We start from the raw sequence: 20,113 nt of genomic DNA on the forward strand, positions 1-20,113 counted from the left end.
CTGTTAATGTCTGTAAACCTGTGGATTATGAAGTCACATGACGATTATTGAGATTGACCAAAGTAGAGATTGCGATTTCGATGAATTGCCCAGAACTACGACTAATCTTCTTACAGTTTGACATTAGATCAGACATTCCTTCCTGAGTTTCCCATTTACAAAATATTATTGAAAAAAAAGGTTGTGTCATCCCCTGGTACAACACACACTCATGATCATCTCCTATGATCATTTTCCACAGACACACACACCGCTATGTGCCTGTAAATGAATTACCGTAAATTCTCCAATACTGGCCTGTATTCCATTAGCGGCCGGGTCTCTAACAGTGGCCGGGTTTGCGGCTGGCGGAGGCAAATTAAAGCCGATCTCTAAAACAGGCCGGGGCTTTTATTAGAAACTATAGCGGTAGAAATAATCCCCATGTTAGGAATTTGTCTCATGCTCGTGTAAATGATAACTCACGTGCAGGAAGTAAACAAACGGGAACCCGGGCCGATGGGGACGCTGCGGAGTGGAGCTGATCCGAGCGTAACTTTGACACAGATTTAGCCACTTTTCAAACCTCCTGTGACTATATTTGGAAACAGGGCAGGCAACAAATGTTGTGTGACCCTCCAGGGTTTTAATAAAGTCACCATTGCGTCTTCAAAGCACGTCCAGCTAATCCGTGTGCAGGTCAGTCCCACGCCTCAAAATAACTCCTCCGATCAGCGCGAGTGTCTCGTCATCTTTCGGGTCTTTTATGATCTATCACAAACACAAACACTCCGTCTAACCTTGCCTTTTACACAAGATAACAACAAATAATCCGGTCCGCCGTAAAAACGAAACAGAAACCTGCAGTGACATTGATGTCAATGTTCCGCTAACAGCAGCGAAACACTTCCTGTTGTCCCGACAAAATAAAAGGCGTCAATGCTCCAGCCGCTGGGAGAGTGTTTGAAATGTTAATTGATAAATGAACCTAATATTTTAGGTGCAAATGGACACAAATCTCGTTTTTCTTCATTTTCCTGGTAGTCCGCTTTGCTCAAATAGAAATAAAGGCCTGTCTCTAATTGTGGCCTGGTTCCAATAAAGGCCTGGTCCTAGATGCCCTTGAGTAAATAAAGGCCCCGGCCAATATTAGAGCATTTACGGTACATCTTATTGCAATTACTTTCTCAACCATATACGATGAGCAACTTTAACCTTTGACTTAACAGAATTGACAAGAAAAGAAACTTACGACAAACAAACTTACTAGACTGGTAAAAGTTACTGGACAATGTTTGAGTTGATCATAAAGTGAACAGAAAAACAGCACAACTATATCAATCGTCTTGTTTTTCAAATGTGTTATAAGAAGCAGTAAGTTCTTACTCACTCTTCACATATGCACTGTGATCTGGCTTCTTCACCGTTGTCATTACCATCTCCACTGCAGTATATTATTAGTATGGGGTTTTGTTATATATATATACATACATATAATTTAACCTATTTAGTGTGGTGTGTTAAGAAGCCGCCCTAGCTCGTGGAGTTTGTGGATAATGTTTCTGCATCCTATCAATGTAATGCAATTAGCAATGACGAAGTATCAGCAATCATATACATCAGTGATTGAATAATTTGCAAAATTATCACTTTTATCTCCGCATACAGCAGACCGTGTGTTGTGATGTTCATGAAATGATGCTCCAGAAATGTAATTTGAACAGAAATCCGACAGAAAGTGGCTGCAAAAATATGTTCTCTGATTTTTAAGCATTTAAGCAACACTTTTGGTAGTTGAAGACAGAAACATGCAAATACCTGTAATAAATACTGCAGAATATGTAGGAATACTTCAGCAAATAGTTGGACAAATGGTATTACGTCAGTCTGACCCACTCATTGTATTCTTGTGTTACGTTTCTTCTTCAGATCCTCAGCTGACTGATTAAGAATGGACAAACTGAAAGGCAATTCCACATTTTCCAGATTGTGTTTCAGTGAATCTTAGAGAGCACCTCCTCAGAGAAGTGGCTTTTGTGGAGCTTGTAGAACAGCTTGTTTTAAGAGTTAATTTTGTGCAAACTGCAAAAATAAGAAAGGATCCAGTAATGCAATTAAAGGTCAAGGATCAATATGAATAACTGCTCCGGGTGATTGTGCTCCAGATTGTATGTGATGTGAAGGGCTCAGGTGTTGAAAGGAAGTTTGACGTGACGTATAGCACACCAGTGAGAGAGTGTGATAATGTTTCATTGGCTGAATTCATTGGCTTTTATTTAGTGCTCACTTTTAAATCACAATCGCCTGTTTCCCTAACGGCTGATGGCTACAATGTGTAACAAATCAATGTTTCCGATTGGTAAATTGTTTTGGACAGTCAAGTACGGAAGCTTAGAACGTTCACACGTTTTTATCAACATCCTTATCACGTTTTTTCAAGATACATGTTCATACAAAATAGATACAAGAGACTGATCAAGTTATTACATGTTACTTAATTATCTTGTTTTTTACATGATAACGTGATCAGTAAGTTGTACAAACGTGATCTGAAATAAATATTTTGGGGTTGAACCGGAGTTGTTCGTCCTTATTTGGCTTTGTTTGTCAGAGTGTGTATAATAGTGTGTATAATATTTCACCAGAGCAACAAAAGCTGATTGTGAACAGGAGCAGAGCAAAGGAGAGCTGGTCAGTAGCTTTGGGAGTTTATTTATGACCAAGACACTCAGATCTATTATAGTTTACGGTTTGTGTAGATTCTACTCTGACTCCTGCCTCCGCTGAGACACAAATGAAGCCAAACCAGGACATACAACTCTGGTTTAACACCATTATACGACTATTGTTGCTCACGTTTGTACAGCTTGCTGATTATTACACTGATATTTCATAATAGATTGGCATCATGATGACTCACTCACTCACTCACTCACTCACTCACTCGTTTTCCTTCATTCTTTGATGAGACATTGCATTGTTTTATAATTTGTTCATTCTTCTGCTGTGTATGAATATGTATCTCCTAAAATGATGATTTGTAATCTGCAGCTTTCTTTTGCTTTTACTCATTCAGTTCTTTTACCTTTGTTCTCATAATACCCACAGCCAATGTGAGGGTTATGGGTAATGCTTTATAATAAGGCTACATGAATTCATGCATGAATTCATGAATTATTAAATGTTTAAGAATGGTTCATTCTTTGTTGCAAAGAAACCAACCACACCAAGGACTAGGGCTGGACACCCTTAAAAAAAATGTCGGTACAGGTACTTTAACAGTACTTTGGTATATTACATGGTTTTGTGACTCAAAGGAACTGATTCCTGAACTATGCTTTTTCTATACCTATACTAAAATGTTTGTCATATAGAACCATCAAACATATTTATAATGTTAATTTGTTCATTTTCCTTCCATTACTTTTCTTTTGGATTTGTATCATTTATTTGAGGTGAAACAACGTTAACGACAAAAGGGCATAAAAAAAACAGTTTCCACATTTTTCTTATTCCCCCCACCCCCACCATTTTGACCAATTTTCCCATATTTTTTCTAAATGTTCTCTCTCAAATATAAACTCGTCATGAGTTCACTATGAATGTGCAAAATATAAATGCATATTTACTCTATTTTGTCATTTTTTACGGCTGTTTTAGATCCACCTCCTGTTTAAGTGTTGAACATGTTGCCGCTTTAGTTTTCAGGGGCACATTCATAATGAACTCCTGATTAATTAAGGATGAGTTTACATTTGCTAGTATGTTTATACAAGTTATTACAAATGCTTATAATGAAGTCATCACTAACCATGAGATCGTTTTTAGTTGTAGTTGTAAGTTTGGTAATGATAATTAATGGGTCAATTGTCTGAATAAACCGTGTTAATTCATGAGTTTTTCATCATGAAGCATCATGACCTCACATGAATTCATAATGAATAAATTCATGAATTCATAATGAATTATGCATGAACTCATGTACCCTTTTATAAAGCGTTACTGTGAGACTTACAGTTGAATTTTAGGCATGCAGGCAGAGTGAGACTGAGAACAATGACAGCATGAAGACCAAAGCTGAAAGATGCTGGAGCAGCTCTTTCAAATCCTCTTTGTTTCATTTTGTACGAGGTTTTTGACCCCGGTTTAATACTGTATATTGGACAGTATCAAACCAGAGCATGTGTTTTTATCCAGCCTTGCAATCTGCAACTTTGTTAGACGATGGATCAGTGACGTTTGAGTTGACATTGAAAAGGCTGAATGGTTTCAATTCTAAGGGAAAAAAAATCAATTGTTCCATTGTGAAAAGTTTTCGCAAATCAGAGCAGAGTGGAAAATCACAAATGTTGTCAACAAATGTGTTGTTGACAATGCAATGATGATGGTGATGATGATGGTGATGATGATGGTGATGATGATACTGCAGGCTTTCATAATGAGGCCTATTATGAAGCTGAAAATGGGGAAGACATTTTGGGTCAGGATCTCCTCTGACAGGTGCCATCTGGTCTCCAATGGAGCATTTGGAGATTAAGAACGATGAACAAAACCCTCATTTCCACAATAGAGCGGCGACTTCTACCAGCAAGTCAATTTCCTCCTAAGAAATATGCTTCCCATTTTTCTTCATTCGCTGAAAACATTTAGAGTCAGCATTTTCCATGGACGACATGCTTTATTGGTGGGAATTAATTCAGATCCATTTGCACATGCAGAAATGTATCAAAAATAAATGAGTTTTATGCAAATATTCTCTTTGTTTCTAACATTGAAAGTGTTGCGAGGCCTCTCACTTAATATCTCCACACATTTATGCCTTATCATTCTCCCGCCATCCCCACAAACAAGGAAAGACATGCATTTCATCCCTTTGTGTGCTTTTAGGATTATTGCATTATGAATAATTTCCCTCTTTTTCTGGGATTTCAATTAAGTATGCAGATCTGTGCAATGATTTGATTCAAAGTCAGTCAAGATTTAATGGATTCCTTTTATTAGCTTCCGACAAATTGCCTTTTTAGTGTGGAAGAGTGTTTGCATTATTCATTTGTGAAAGAGCAAGCATTTATGAGTTCATTTAGTTTTGCTGGAGATGAGCACAGAGCAGCCAACCAGCCCTGGGATTTAGAGGACGGGAAGAGGGAGGGATGGTGAGTCATGCACGAGCAGAGGAGGAGGATGATGATGCTCACACAAATGAAGTTGATACGACCTTTGACCTGTGTGATTCGTTTGCCGCCTCCCCAGGTGATCCAGCGCAGGGAGGACGGCTCGGTCAACTTCTTCAGAGGATGGGAGTCCTACAGGGAAGGCTTTGGAAAGATTACTGGAGAACACTGGCTCGGTAAGTGTCTGTGAATGTGCACACGCGTGAACACAGCGGATCATGCGTCATCGAGAAAGCAGGTGTACAGCATTTGATGTGTTTTCTTTGAATTTGTATACCTTGTGAAGCTTCTGGGGGAAAAAGCATGTTTTTAATGTACCCCATGCTGATACTATGCACATCTTCTCAATGTGACAGAAATAAAACACTGGCAGCAATGTATTCAACTGTGAAATTATCAGCTTTCAAAAGCCGGATTCTTCAACCTCACACAGGCTTTCATTAAATGGACTAAAATACAAAGTTATTTTTAGGGGATCAGCTCAGGCACTGACACTTTTTTTTTTCTTTCACCAAAAGCTGATTTCACACATGAAGTGTCAAGTAGTGAGACCTTGCATGATAAATTCAATTCATTATAGGCCTTTATACAGGACGTGTGATGAACATTTTTATGTTTCCCTTATTCAAACAGCATAGTATGTGATGATCTTGCAGAGCAAAGAGAGGCCAGGCTGCCGTTCTGATCAGTATGTATGAGGTTAAAGCAGAACTAAGTAACTTGTTTACCTTAATAAATCCTTTCCGTAGTCCCTCTGGGGGTAATACAGGTTTTATGGGATGATTGGGGGTTTCTTTCTTTTCTTTTCATCTCCCCCTGGTGTCTCTGGCCAGAAAAACACCTTTGCAGCTTTCCCTGCTTCAACCCGGAGGCTCAATACACACTAATGGAATCACGAAGAAGAAGCTAGCAGGCTAACGGGCAAAGCTAACTGTGGGCTAGCGCCACTTTAGCAGTGTTTACAGCCAAGTTTTGAGTGAAAAACAGCGTAGTATTATTCTCACGGACAATTAATGAGTGAAAAATGCAACATGCTACGACACGCGGAGGGGCTAGGGGCTTGAGTTACTTAGTTCTGCTTTAAAGTGCGCTTTCGTTGTGTCTTGTCTCTATTGTGTCCATAGGGAAATGTGGCCTCTGCTTCTCTACTACATAGTTTGTACTGAACGGGAGTGAGAGAGAGGGGGGGCTAAGTATTTTTGATAAATATAGCATTTTCCAATCAAGTGTACAATAGTAATCAAGGTGTGTTTGAAATTATTTCCTGATAAGTGTGAAAAGCATAATACCCCCTCCTTAAGGTATGATTTCACTGAGTGTCGAGATATGCAGTGCACAAAAATAGATTTTCTCAGTTACATTAATCTGTGTCAATCAATAAACTCACTCACTTCCTCCGTAAATGCCTGCGCTCTGATGATTGTGAAATAATGAACTGTAGGCAGTGACAGGTCTGAAGCCGACACCTTTCCACCAGTATTGACTCATTTTGCTATCCCAAAACAATCATCTGCTAAACAGTGATGTAACGGATACAAAACAGACCAGCGATTAAGAAAGAAAACTTACAGTGAGATGTTGAATCTTAAAACACTTTTTTGCCACGACTTGCATGGAGCAAATGGAGCTTGACATCTATTTCTGTGAAAACGCACACCTGGGTGAAGGTCATACAGCGGAGGCATCAGCACCAACATACATGTGCATGTACAGTTGAAGAAGAAGAAGCACACTGCAGAGATGTTTCAAGATGGTGAAATGTTTGGAATGTTCTTTACCATCGTGGAATGACTAAAGGACTCATTATGTGAGGGTAGTGTAGGTTTTTGTCAACACAAATTAGGCCATTGCAGCCTCCCAGCAGAGCACCGTTTGTTGTTGTTGTTCTTTTGTACCTTGTTAATGGCAGGAACATGGAGAGGGCAGAATGTGAATGAGGCCACTTTGAACCTGCCACAGACATTCAGTGTGTGCTGATGTCTCGTTATCGATAATGAAAAACTCTCTGAAACTGTCATCTTTCATTTACTGCTGCCTTACTTTTATGATTGTTTGACTCACTGCTTATATAATTATCTGATATTAGATAGCTGTTATCTGCCAGTAAGGGCCCCTTGTGTAGTAAACACGAGTGAAGTTTTAAATGTACTTTTGAAGCATGATTCATGACTGGTAATGAGTAGTAAGAGCTTTATTGCAACTGACAGCAGAACCACAGCCTTTAAGTCTTTTTGAAGAGCAACCTCCATCCCAAAATTGCCACTAGCTGCCTCCCAGTGCTTATTTGTGCAGTCTAATAGGCATGTTGACAATGTGGCCGACAAGAGGAGTAAAGCAAAACTTGAGTCTGTGCGTCACTGTGAAAACCAACACACCGCTGAATAATGTCTCCCAAAGGGGCCGGTATTAAGTGTATAAAAGTAGGCCAAGGCAGTTCCACTGTCTCCATCAAATCTATTAGACACCTGTGTGGCGCCTCTGACGGGACGTGACTGCATGTAATGTAGGTTATCAGACGGTTTAATGCCGTCCCTTAGAAACTAACCCAATTTTCCAGATGGCACGTAACATTTCAATTGTGCTAAAGCAGAATGCATGAATTTTGATGTAACTGACTGTCATGTTGAGTCCAGGGCTTTGACATGGACAGCTCTAAAGAACCCAAGTAACACATGTGGTTGGAAGAGCTGTAATTCGGTAACAACATAATCTGCATTGCCCTGGGATTAGTTGGATGAGACGCATCTTCCTGGTAATGTATGTTTGAACGTGAATGCATGACTGGGGGTGGCATCAGTCTGGCCCAGGATAGCTGAGGCTTACCTCCACTGTGTAAGGAGTGAATCATGACGTATGAAGTAGTTTATGTGGCATATTTGACTAACGTGTAACGAGTTGTGGCATTTAGGTTGTTATACACCTGTTTTAGATCGTTTTCAGTGACATGAATCTTGCCACCAGTAAATTGTACCATTATATTTTAAGTAATGCAGTGTGTGCCAGAACTGTAGCTGTGAGAAATCCTCCAAATATTACAAGTAGTTTGACAGGTTTCAGTTCCTCAGCCGCCTGTGTCGGCTCCAGGACCGTCTGTGAGCTGCAGCCTCACACTGTGTGACATAGGCTCCATTAAACACTAAGGTCAAACCTTTTGCCTGGACTCATGACCTTCTGTTTGTGTTGCTTTCATAATGGGCTGATGCTGTGTGAAAAGGCCGCCGTCACGACGTATAGTAGCTGCGCAGTTTTGCTACTTCTCGTTTCATAAGCACTGCCTAATTATGCTAACCTGAAAACCATATATGAGGCGGATTGTTGTCAAGTAAAAAGTGGGAGACAACCTTTATGGATTTGTTTGTTTCTTGTGGATGAAGGCAGTTATTGAGATGGCACACTCAACCTCCAGCTTCTCTCACTGTGGATTATTTCTCCAACGCCACTGCATAGAGAGTGGACTTCTGTCCCGCGCAGCTTCAGCAAATAAGCAATAAGCTCCACACGTTCTTTGTCTTCTCTGTTTGTTTGGTGATGCTGATTGTCTGACGCACACATTTTTTTTCTTTTCTTTTTTTGCCATTACCCAAGCTGCTTACCGTTCTGGTCCACTTTAACCCCTGGTAATTGCACTTCAGCAAACATTTTATTCTTGAATTAGTGCTGCTCAGAGTTCACTCCAGGTCTGCTTAGGTTTTAAAGGCAGCCCTTTCTTTTGAGCAGCACCCAATTTCATTAATCATTGGAGCATTAACGTTTTAATCAATATCTCAAATGCAATTCTTCTTTTAGTTAGCTTCCTCAATTACAAAATAAACTTTTGTTGATTCTCTAAACGGCTCTCCCATTCAGTCCAACTTTGCCTCCTCACTTTAAATCATAAACCTAATCCATTTCACCTAATCCATGCAACATGACTTTAATTCTGATTTAGACACCTCTACAAAATGGCATTACCTTCTGATGTGAGACAACATCTCGAATATATTTTTATGATAATTTATTTCATCTGAAATGTGTTTTTAAATAGGCTTACTTGAAATTGAATATTTTCTCAGAAAGAGTGGGTGCATGAGCTTTGCATTCAAAATCACACAGAATTTAGGGCAGCAGCAAAAGTGTGGGGGTGAATTTTGAATTAGAACCACTTTTCTTTCATTAGCAAAGCTGGTGCATCCACGAAATTATGTGAGACAGGATCTCCTTTTTATCAGTCAAGGTTTTGGTATTGATGTCACGGTGCCCTCACTTTCAGGATTGTGATTAACCGTCAGCCATTTTCTCACTGCTGGAGTCCTCCCCTTTTATCCTGCTACAATTTGATACGAGAGCACAAGCAAATTCCAAGAGACTGAAAACTGAAATGAGAACTGTCAAAAAATATTGTTGTGCCATTGTCATGAGGTGGTGCACAATATATTACAAAGTCAGTCAGAGAATATGAAACAGCCGGACATACAAGCGTTCATTTGCCTTTCTTCAGACTTGAATAGCTCAGGCCATCACAGGCTTGTCCAGAGATGGTGATTATTTTGATTGAGAAAATACCTTTATGTCTGTTCATTAGGAGCTTGTTTAAAATCACTGGCATGTTTATGTTTCAGACCTGATACTTTTTGCAGTGTGACTTGGAGATTTCATAATTGTATTGCGTAAGGGTGCTTCTTTGTTACCGCACCACAGCTGCCAGCACAGATCTCTACTTAGTATGTTACTATTATCCCCAAACCGCTACATTTGAGAATAAAAATGTGAAAACATGCACAGCGGGTAGAAGCACATGGTACTGAAAGAAACACAGGGATCTGCCCCCTGTGATGCTTTTGGTCATGAGATCACACACTCTTGGATTAGCCACACAAAGAGGCCTCTACAAAAGCAAACCTCTTCTGTGGTTATACAGAACCCAAAGAGATGATGCTGTGTTTTAACAGTGTAGCACAGACCAAGAACATGTCGAAAAATGAATGAACTTGTGTGTTGAAAGAACAAGACTGATATTTTATTCCAAAACCTAAGTGATGTAAGGTTTAAAAAAGCGCTGCCTCTTCAATGGGGCAAATCAAAAGGAACGAGGGATCCTCCAGGCACAGATGGCAAACCACCTCCATTCTGCGATGACAGATGCTCTTCAAGCAGATATTTAACCCATAATTCAACGAGTATACGAACAGCCCATCTGTGCTACGCTCATTAATGCAAGACACAAGCAGAAAGACTGTTGATCCTATAGAACGATCCACTTTCCCCCGTAGAAAACAGTTGCCATGTGAATCCCAGCTCTTTCAACATGTAGTGCATACAGTGGGAGGAAAGTCTGTGAACGCTTTGGAACATTTCTGTTGGTCATAAAATGTGGTTTGATCGTCATCAGAATCATAAGAATGAGTAAACAGAGTCTGCTTAAACTAAGACAACCCAAAAATGTACATTTGATCATATTTTAATGGCCATAACATGTACACATTCACTGGACAGGGCGGAAAAAGCAAGTGAACCCAGAAGCCTCGCTGAACTGCAGCCGTTTTGTGAAGAGGAATGGTCCAAGATTCAACATAATTGTTGTGAGCGTCTAATCTGCAGAAAAGCTGTTACTGCTGCAAAAGAAGGATCAGCAGATATTTAATACAAGGGTTCACTTACTTATTCCATGCATGTTGTGACTGCCTCAGGTTTTTCTGTAAAATATCTTGATAAACTTGTGAATTAATGTTTCTATTGATGCTAGCACGTTGTCCAGGCCCTGAGGCAACAAAACAGCCCCACACCAGGATTCTGCTGCTCCAGACTTCACAGTGAGCTTGGTGTAAAGATGTTAGTGTGCTGTTCCATTTGTCCTCCACACATGATGTTGTGTGTTCCTCCCAAACTATTCAACTTTGGTTTGCGAAAGAGCACTTGGATGCTCCACAGCACTGAGGGAAGAATATTCAGTGGACTGATAGACCCAAGAGCGCAGGGCGGTTAATAACAGTGAGCTACGTGCGGCAGCAGACCACTGTGCAGCTTGTTTAGCTCCGTAGGTAGAGCGCTGGGCTCATAACCTCGAGTTTGTGAGATTCATCCTGACCTTTTTTTTTTTTTTGACTTAGCACCCACTGGGAAGAACATAAATTGGTGCCAAATAGTATTCCTCAAGCGTACATGAGGCCATTTGGAGAATAAAGGCAGTATTATTTTTTAAAACAGCTTTGATTAGAGGCAGAGCCGGTGCTGGCCCTTCTGGGGCCCTAAGCAAAAATCCACATGGGGGCCCTACAGTACGTATCCCATGGTTATTCGGCAAAGGGCGGACCTATTTACGGTCAAAAACAGTTCCACTGTACAGTAAAGCAGAGCAGAAGTGGAAAATAATTACCTCAATTCAGGCCCTGCCCCTCTGTGTGAGAACCACAAACCACTAAGCCATTGTCCAACTGGATTTAGGACGACTACTAGTCTATTTCCCCCACTTTTTAAAATGGAAAATGGCAAATGGGCCCATTCTCTCACTTCTGGCCCTGACCCACAGTTTGGGAACTGCTGATTTAAAACTAACTGAAACCTGCACCTGACGGTCATTTCAGTCTGACCACTGAGAATTAGTCTGTGAGTTGCCCAACTCGTTATAGACCGTGCACATTCAGAGAACCAGAGTTACTGTAAGTTACTGTGCTCGTGAGAACCGTGTGGATTCAACTCCTCTTTGAGACAAAAAGGCCACGGACACGGCTTTACTCTCGTCTATCCATCAAACTACTGTCCTGATTCTCCGCTAGACACAACAAGAAGAGAGTTTACATGAGTGTGTAGCCGATGCCCCTAGTCCGCGCAGAGAAAACATGAGAGCAGCGCCCGGACACGGGGACGTGATGCTGCCGCGGAGGAGGCACGCATGAGGCGAAGCGAGAACCGGGAGATAGACGGCCGAGCGGGACACAAGCGGAGAAGCACTCGCGTGTTGGGAGTGACCGGGGGAATGCGGTCGGTCTCTCCTGCTCATTCACTTCAGCAGACTGCTCCGTTTTGATGTTATATGCGGCAAAGTAGGCGGAGAGTGAGTGAGCGCCTGTCCCCGTAACAACGTGTTGATTAATCAGTGAAACAACACGGTAGTTTGACTGAGATGCGGGGCCTTGCAGCCGCGGGCCCTACGCACCTTGCGTAGTCTGCGTATAGGAAGAACCGGCTCTGATTAGAGGCATCAAGAAAGAATGTTGTATGTCTGTCTTATTTTCAGACTAGCAGTCTCATTTTCATGTTTTTGGCCACATTTATTTACCTTATCGGAATCAGTTGCTTGTATTTACTTAAATAAATAAATAAAAGTTCATTTAGGCAACCTACATGCTAAAGCTAAGCAAAACTATCTTAACTACTACACTCAACACCTCTGAAACAGAAACGAACCCAGGAGCCGGTAGGAGCACTGAAGGCAGGCAGCCAGGTTTCCTCCGGGTTCTCCGGTTTCCCCGACCTCCAAAAACATGGTGCTCAGGTTGGCCCACGGTGGCACCCTCAGTCGCAGCGGCTCAGGACTAACCCAACACCTGAACGCAATTTCCTTGTAAACTGTTCAATGACAAAGAAAGCACTTTTGTTATCTATCAAGTCTCACAGCACTTTAAATGCTGGAAAAACTATGTTTTCTAATGAAGATCAGGCTGAGTTTTTAGTCGGCTAACTTGGTCCATGTACAGTAGTTGCTCTGTTGTTCGCATGAACACAGCAGCAAACACAGTGCAGCCACATGTGAGCTCCTGCACATCTACGACATATTTGGACTAGACCATGAATTAATTTTCAACTTCACTTCTGTCCTTTCAAAAGGTAGGCTCCGATAGCAGTTTTTGCTACGCTAAACATTATGTGAAAAAAATCTGTCTCCATCTTCCAAAATGTGCGTTAACGCTTATTCAAAAAATAACCTCAAGTGAACTGATGCACTTTTTTAATGCAAATTAAGGGTTTTAATTGTGATATTTGGTGTTTACATCACTCGTTACTTATACAAAACTTCAAATTGTTAAAATCAGGCGATGGAAACGCAGTTACTGCTGTTATGGAATCATTCAAATTCTGCTCTATGTTGTAGCATACTGTATATAACTGAATAAACTCTGTCTTGTGAGACCACTACAGAGGAGTGTTAGGGTGAATAGGCTATTGGCCATGCATTGTTAACCTCAATAATGGCACATTCTGGTGGTTTAGTACGGTCTGAGCACTCACCCTGCACTCATTCTGGCTTCATGAGCTGCCTCCATTTCATCCACCGCATAAGAGCCAAGCCAAACAATGACCGTACATTTCCCTCACATTTTTACAGCCCATGCATCTCCAACATCAGACTGTTATCAGACAAAAACTGCTGTGAATACCTGGATTTCTCCTGCTCCTAAGACACGTATAGCTATAATGTTTCTCCACCACAGCTGTCCCTATAATACAATATAGATACAGTATTGACAAACACCACTTTATTTAGAAAAAAGTATTTAACTAAAGTATTTAACGGCACGGTGGCGCAGCGGTTAGCGCTCACGCCTCACAGCAAGAAGGTCCCGGGTTCGATTCCCATATGGACGGGTCCTTTCTGTGTGGAGTTTGCATGTTCTCCCCGTGTTTGCGTAGGTTTCCTCCGGGTACTCCGGTTTCCCCTTCCACTAAAAACATGTACAATAGATTCTCCTCTGGGGCCAGGACTCTCCTGAAAAAGAGATTCTTAATCTCAGTGGGACTTTCCTGGTTAAATAAAGGTCAATAGATAATAAAAATATTTATTTATTATAATGATTTAGTGCAGTGTTTTTCAACCACTGTGCCGTGGCACACTAGTGTGCCGTGAGATATTGTCTGGTGTGCAATTATGCAATTTCACCTAGTTGTCTTTTTTAAAATAAATTCATTATTATCCGCAAATAATGTACAGTTTTCGAATGTCTGTGCCCTCTAGTGTCATGGCAGAGTAACCATGTAATACTCTTCCATATCAGTAAGTGGCCGCAGGTAGCTCATTTGTGGTGATCAATGGCATTGTGGCTAGCGAGACTATATGGTGTTCCTATTCAAGACACTTTGATGAGAACGACTGAGTATAGGCTACAGAGTTACATTTCTTCTTACATTTTCTGCTGGTGGTGTGCCTCGTGATTTTTTCAATGAAAAATATGTGCCTTGGCTCAAAATAGGTTGAAAAACACTGATTTAGTGTACACTTAATAGAAGAAGAAGATCTTCTTCTATTTAAATTGTATAATATTCAATATACAATTTACCAATTGCACATAGGGTGACCATATGTCCAGAAAAAATCAGGATAATCACAAATTCAAGGCTTTTGTCCCGGATCCCGAATCTAGCCCAGACTGTCCCAAAACTGATCCAAGTCCCACAGCAGTAACTGCTTCAGGACCAATAGGAACCAAAGCCTGTTGAGGCTGGTCATTATTGTGGTGACGCGGTGTTGCTTCGCACCAGGGTCTGCAAAGGCACGGGTCATTTCTGCAGATAATACATCGGTCTGGGACTGTGACTGGCACAGGGATCACTGTAAACTTTGAGGACAGAGACAAGAGCTGCGGTAAAGAGGAAGAAATAACTGCAAATGTGTGAGTTTTGAAACTTTTATGTCCTTCTCTCTCTTATAAAACATTACTCACTCATCTCCGTGGAAATAACAGGGCTCTAAAAGAGCCATGACGTGCCCGTGTAGACGCGTGTGCACGGCACGCCTTGCTACACAGTACACATGCACACCACCGCGCACAACCCGCGCTCCACGCCTGGCCCCATTCTCCCCATTCACATGGCATGCATGTGTAACTCTAACTGCACATACAGTGAAGAGTTTATAAAGTTATACAATTGTTCTTGTGTGTTATTAACCTATTAGTGTTTAATCATATGTCAGATACATTTTAATTATCGATGTATTAAAAGCTTTTCTTCCACATAAGCAAAGATTGCAGTCTAATTGTTGCAATTACCTGAGTAATTCAGTGCATGGCAATTTGTCTGTCAAGGTTAAGATATACTTTGCTGATCCCGTAAGGGGTCCGCATGCTCTTGGCCCTGAGTAAACCTGCTGTATCTATGAAGACATTGCATGGTGTATGTGAGTTAGTCGCCCTGTGAGGAATTTAGAAATGGGACTTTGTCAAAATATTTATGTTGATTCATCATGAGTGTGAATGGTGCAGTTAGATCAGCACACAGAGTGCATTGTCATTTAAACTATATTATTTTTTATAATTAATATTAAAATCATGGATGCAATGCACTTTCAGCCATGAGTAAATTGTTTACAAGGCTGTTTGAATTAGAGTTTGAATTAAATTAAATAAAACAAATAAATAAAAAATCTTAAAGCTAAATCGTATACAGCTGACACAACAGATTTTTTTTCCATTGTTAAATTTTAATGTTAATGTTGTCCCTAAACAACTTAGATATTCACTTGCGGTGCTTCAGGTCTGTCACATTTTTTGCTATCTCCTACTTTTTGAGAGACACTGGTGCAGCACAGGGGCACACAATGAGACCCAAGTGTCTATTCCGCCTGGAAGATGTCCTTTTTCATTGCTATTGCTGTGATTTCACATGCTGCCTTATTAAAGATACACCATGCTGCTGCTGCTGCTGCTGCTGCTGCTGCTGCTGCTGCTGCTGCAAGGAGGAAAAGACAAGCAAACTCCTACTCTTTTGTCAGTCTGACTCCTAAATTGTGCATATCTGGGCAGAAGGTAGAACACTGTTAAGAGCCAGACAGACAAGTGTTTATTGTTGTAGGAAGGTAGTTCTTTATTTGTGCAGTGCCTTTCACAGACACGGTCACAAACTGCTTTACATGGGACAATTCACATTCACATGTGCAAACGTGATGGTGCTATACATCTGCCCCATCGGACCCTCTGACCACCATCCATTCATACACAGACACACAGACACACACACACGCACACGCACACACACACACATAGCACATGTTTTTAGTGACTGGGGAGAACATGCAAACTCCACAGAAAGGCCCCATCCGGCCAGGGGATCGAGCCCGGAACATTCTTGCTGTAGAACACAATGGCTAACCGCTGTGCCACCGTCCCATCAATATATCTCACTGTCCACATACGTAATCTTCTAAAACATTATTATCCGAATGGGTCTAAGCTAATCTTCATCTTCAATTGGACGTGAAGTACTGGCACTCATAACTTCAGGCACATCATGCAGCGAGCCAGTACTTCTCCAGGTGTGGTTTTGATATTTATAACATGGTTCAAAAAAGCAGAAATTAATTAATGTTGCAAGTTATATCACCTCTAAGTGCACTATGGACAGTGTGTGTGTGTTGTGTCCAAAGAGAAAAGACAAAATGTGCATTCAATGTGTGTATGGCACATAGTAAACGACAGTCATTTTATGTTTTTACTATTTTTATTTTCGACCTATTCTAAATAATGGACCTGGCTCCAAAAACGAGCTGAATTGCCAGCATGAACAAGCTTCAGCTAGCCTACTGAACACTATGGGGTAAGCCTCGCTCCCTCAGTCCATTCTTAATTTTTCAGTCTATGGTGAGCTTAGAACCAAACAGAGTGGAGCCACAGCCTGGGCTCTGCGATCATTTATCACATACCAGGAAGTAGCGCTTAAAGGAACGCACTCTGGCAGCACCCTCGTGGATCTGCGGCGGCTGATCCTGGCAGGTCATGGCACGCATGGGGAGCAGCGGTTATTTTATTTCAGTTTTAGCCATAGTCTTTTGATGAAAATTTAATTTAATTTTAGTCACAATTTAGTAAAATAATTCTCTTTTTTTATTCGACTAGAATTGTATTTAAATTTAAATTGGACTAAATAAGATGAATTCCCTTCAGCCTTGCATTTTTAATATTCATTCTTATCACATTTAATCATGAAGGTTTTCTGTTTCATTTTTTGTTTGTTCTTCCATATGAACAAAGCACAGAGCTGTTCCTTTGGCAGTGAATTTAAATAATATGAGGCTCTTTCAAAATGTTTGGCTGATTTTAGTCTCTTCTTTTCATTTTCATATTTTTGTCCATGAAAATCTCTGACATTTTAATTATAGTTTTAGTCTCATGAACAACTTTTAATTCAGTTTTTGGTCATTTTAGTCTGCAAAAACATGACTTTGACTAAAATTATGTCAAAATATTTTGGTGCTGATGACGTGAATACAACATTTTGTATTTATTATTTTTGATGTTGGGAGGAGAGGCTAAGTATATGCAAGATGGGGAAAAGGAAGCACAGCTAAACTATAACACTCGCACCGAAAAAGGAGTTTGTGAAACTCTGACAAACAGCTGCTGTAGCCGCTGGCTCAAGCTTATTGCTGACAACAAGCTGCCATCATTCTGACCGGCAGAAAACACACCAGACGAGAAACAATATAGAACACATGTGCTGGTCTTGCTGATGCTCTTCCTTCCTCCTCAGTGCAGCTGCTTGTGGATGCACTTCCTCACCTGTGTGCGACTGTGCCTCCCCGAGCATCATGCCGTCATGGCAATGCAGCTGTTCAGCTCAAACTAGACCCATTTCAACACTTTCTTGAAGTCATTAGTTATTTCTGTGATTTCAACAAAGTAACATATTCCAAATAAAAAATAGAAAATGAGCGATGCTTCAGGTCCCACAAGTGTAACAGGTTGTAGGCAGTGAACTCCGGGTGCTCTTCCAAGGAGCCAATAGTGCATGAAAACAGAAAAAAAAATGACTGGCTCTAAAATGCAGTAAAATGCAGTCAGAGAAGGTTAGGAGGCACTCCGTGGTTATCAAAAATGAAAAATCCTTTATCGTGGCATGGACAAAGTAATTAAAAAACGCCAACACGTTTCCACAGCTATGTCTTCATCAGGGCAATTTTGTGAATGAGTTACTTGCGCTAAAATACCCGAGGGAGGGCTCACGTGAGGAGTGTCACGTGACCCATGAGAAAATGCGACAACACAATAATAAACATACAATATACATAGACATGAAGTGATCACTTCTAGGACAATAGTATGTCAAAAAGCTTTACATATGTGGACAGGACATGTTAAAAGCATTCACATGTGCAAAATACAATATTTCGAAGCATAGTATGACACATATAGACACTGCATGAGCACTGGTGGAAGTAAACAGTGAGAATGGCAGTATTTACATAACAGATCAGAGCTCGAAGGAGGCATAGCTGTGGAAACACGTTGGCGTTTTTTAATTACTTTGTCCATGCCACAAAAATGCTAATCGTCATGGCGGCGTGAAAACAGGAAGTGACCTCCCTCTCTCCTGATGCAGCTGAATTGTTTGCCTTTTTCAGTGAATTGTTTGCCTTTTTCAGCGAACCACGTTGTTTTTCTGGATACGTACTTTACCGTGTTTTTGTGGAGGTTTGGTGGATTTGTTTACTTTGAGAGTCCAAAATGGTCCTGAAGAAAACAGCTTTTTGAAGGTAAACAAACTGCTAGCTTATCAGCTAAACCCATTTAAGATCACAAACATCTTCTTCTGAGACACTGAACAGTGAAGAGGCACCAAGAGCCCCCACACCTGCAGCACGGAGGAGGCGTCACAAGAGGAGCTACAGGAAACAACAAAAGGGACCAACGAGGAGATGGTGATAGACTGTGGAGGGAGCTGTGCAGGAGGAAGAGGAAGGACGAGGTGGAGCTGACCAGTGCAGGACACCACGCTCTGAGACGGGGACAAGCCCAGGAGGCGGTGCACCGTTTCAGATGATCAGAGGAGACAGAGGGCAGCTACAGTTTCTCCATCTTCCAAGGTCATGCGGGTGGAGTGGCTGAAGGACAACGAGATCATCGACCCGGCCAAGGACAGGAACTTCTACATCACCGTGGACCACAACCTGATCATCAAGCAGGTGCGTCTGTCCGACACGGCCAACTACACCTGTGTGGCCAAGAACATCGTGGCCAAGCGCAAGAGCTCCACCGCCGTGGTCGTCGTCTACGGATTTCCCATCAACCAGTGCTCCTCCTGTGACCAAAACAGTGAAGATGGCGGCCGCGACACAACGATCTTTCACCAAAGAAAGAAAGAAAAAAGAAGAAAAAAAAGTGGTGCGCACTGAATGGGTGCTGCTGCCGGATGCTCTCTCATCGAATGCAATTTCTCCATCTGTGAGATCAATAAAGTATCATCTTATCTTATCTTATCTTATCTTATAAAGGATTTTTAATTTTTGATAACTACTGAGTGCCTCCTGACTGCATTTTACACTTATAGCTTATAGTTATGTTATGGAAACTTATAGTTTCCATAACATATTCCAAATACCATCAAATTAAAAAGTAACTATAACGAATTCAGTCAGTCAAAATGTGTATTCTAGATAAGTTGCGACCCCACACTCTTTTCTTAAAATGTTCAAGATACATCAAGAACCAACAACCTTTGTCAAGACTACATCTCTGCCAGATGATGCAATCAGAATGTTGTCATATTATTTCATTTCACCACAAAAAGACACAGAATCTTTCTCCCAGATTACTTCAGTGTTCAAACTTCAGGGCAGTGGCCGGTGTAAAGGTGTAATTGTGTTTTCATGGCTTCTTTTATTCTCCCCGTCTTTCTTCTGGCACACCCCAGTATCTTTATTTCTTTTCTATGGCTCGAGTCACCGCCATGTTCCCCAGATCAATGTGAGTCTGTGGCAATTAAGTCCCCCAGCGCCAGTGGAACTATTCAGGGCTTAGAGGAGCAGGAGAGACACACACAGCAGGGAGCCACATTCATCTTTACTCCTCTTCAGTCCGCTCAGAACACAGTGTCCACAGACCAAGATTTACACACTCCACAAACCATATTGGATTTGAGAGAATATGATGGATATGCTTAAAAAAAGGATTGAAATTCCCAAGAACGGTTGAAAAATGGGAGCTGGATGAATGCAGTACAGCCAGCAGTGCTGTTAAAGTGTGAAGACATGGACAAAACGTGTTCATAATTGTGTT

General features: G+C 41.2%; 1 protein-coding gene across 4 annotated transcripts in view; it reads left to right on the forward strand.

Annotated features, from left to right (window-relative positions):
• The window catches only part of fibcd1b (fibrinogen C domain containing 1b), a 120,155-nt gene that overhangs the window by 65,808 nt on the left and 34,234 nt on the right, over positions 1 to 20,113 (forward strand). For all 4 annotated transcript variants that reach the window (XM_079581644.1, XM_079581645.1, XM_079581646.1 and 1 more), the window contains one exon: positions 5,230 to 5,326. In XM_079581644.1, the coding sequence (XP_079437770.1) occupies positions 5,230 to 5,326 (97 nt within the window). The remainder of the gene's footprint in view (positions 1 to 5,229; positions 5,327 to 20,113) is intronic.

Source organism: Gobius niger (assembly GCF_951799975.1).
Source record: "Gobius niger genome assembly, chromosome: 2".
In the NCBI taxonomy this organism is placed as follows: domain Eukaryota; kingdom Metazoa; phylum Chordata; class Actinopteri; order Gobiiformes; family Gobiidae; genus Gobius; species Gobius niger.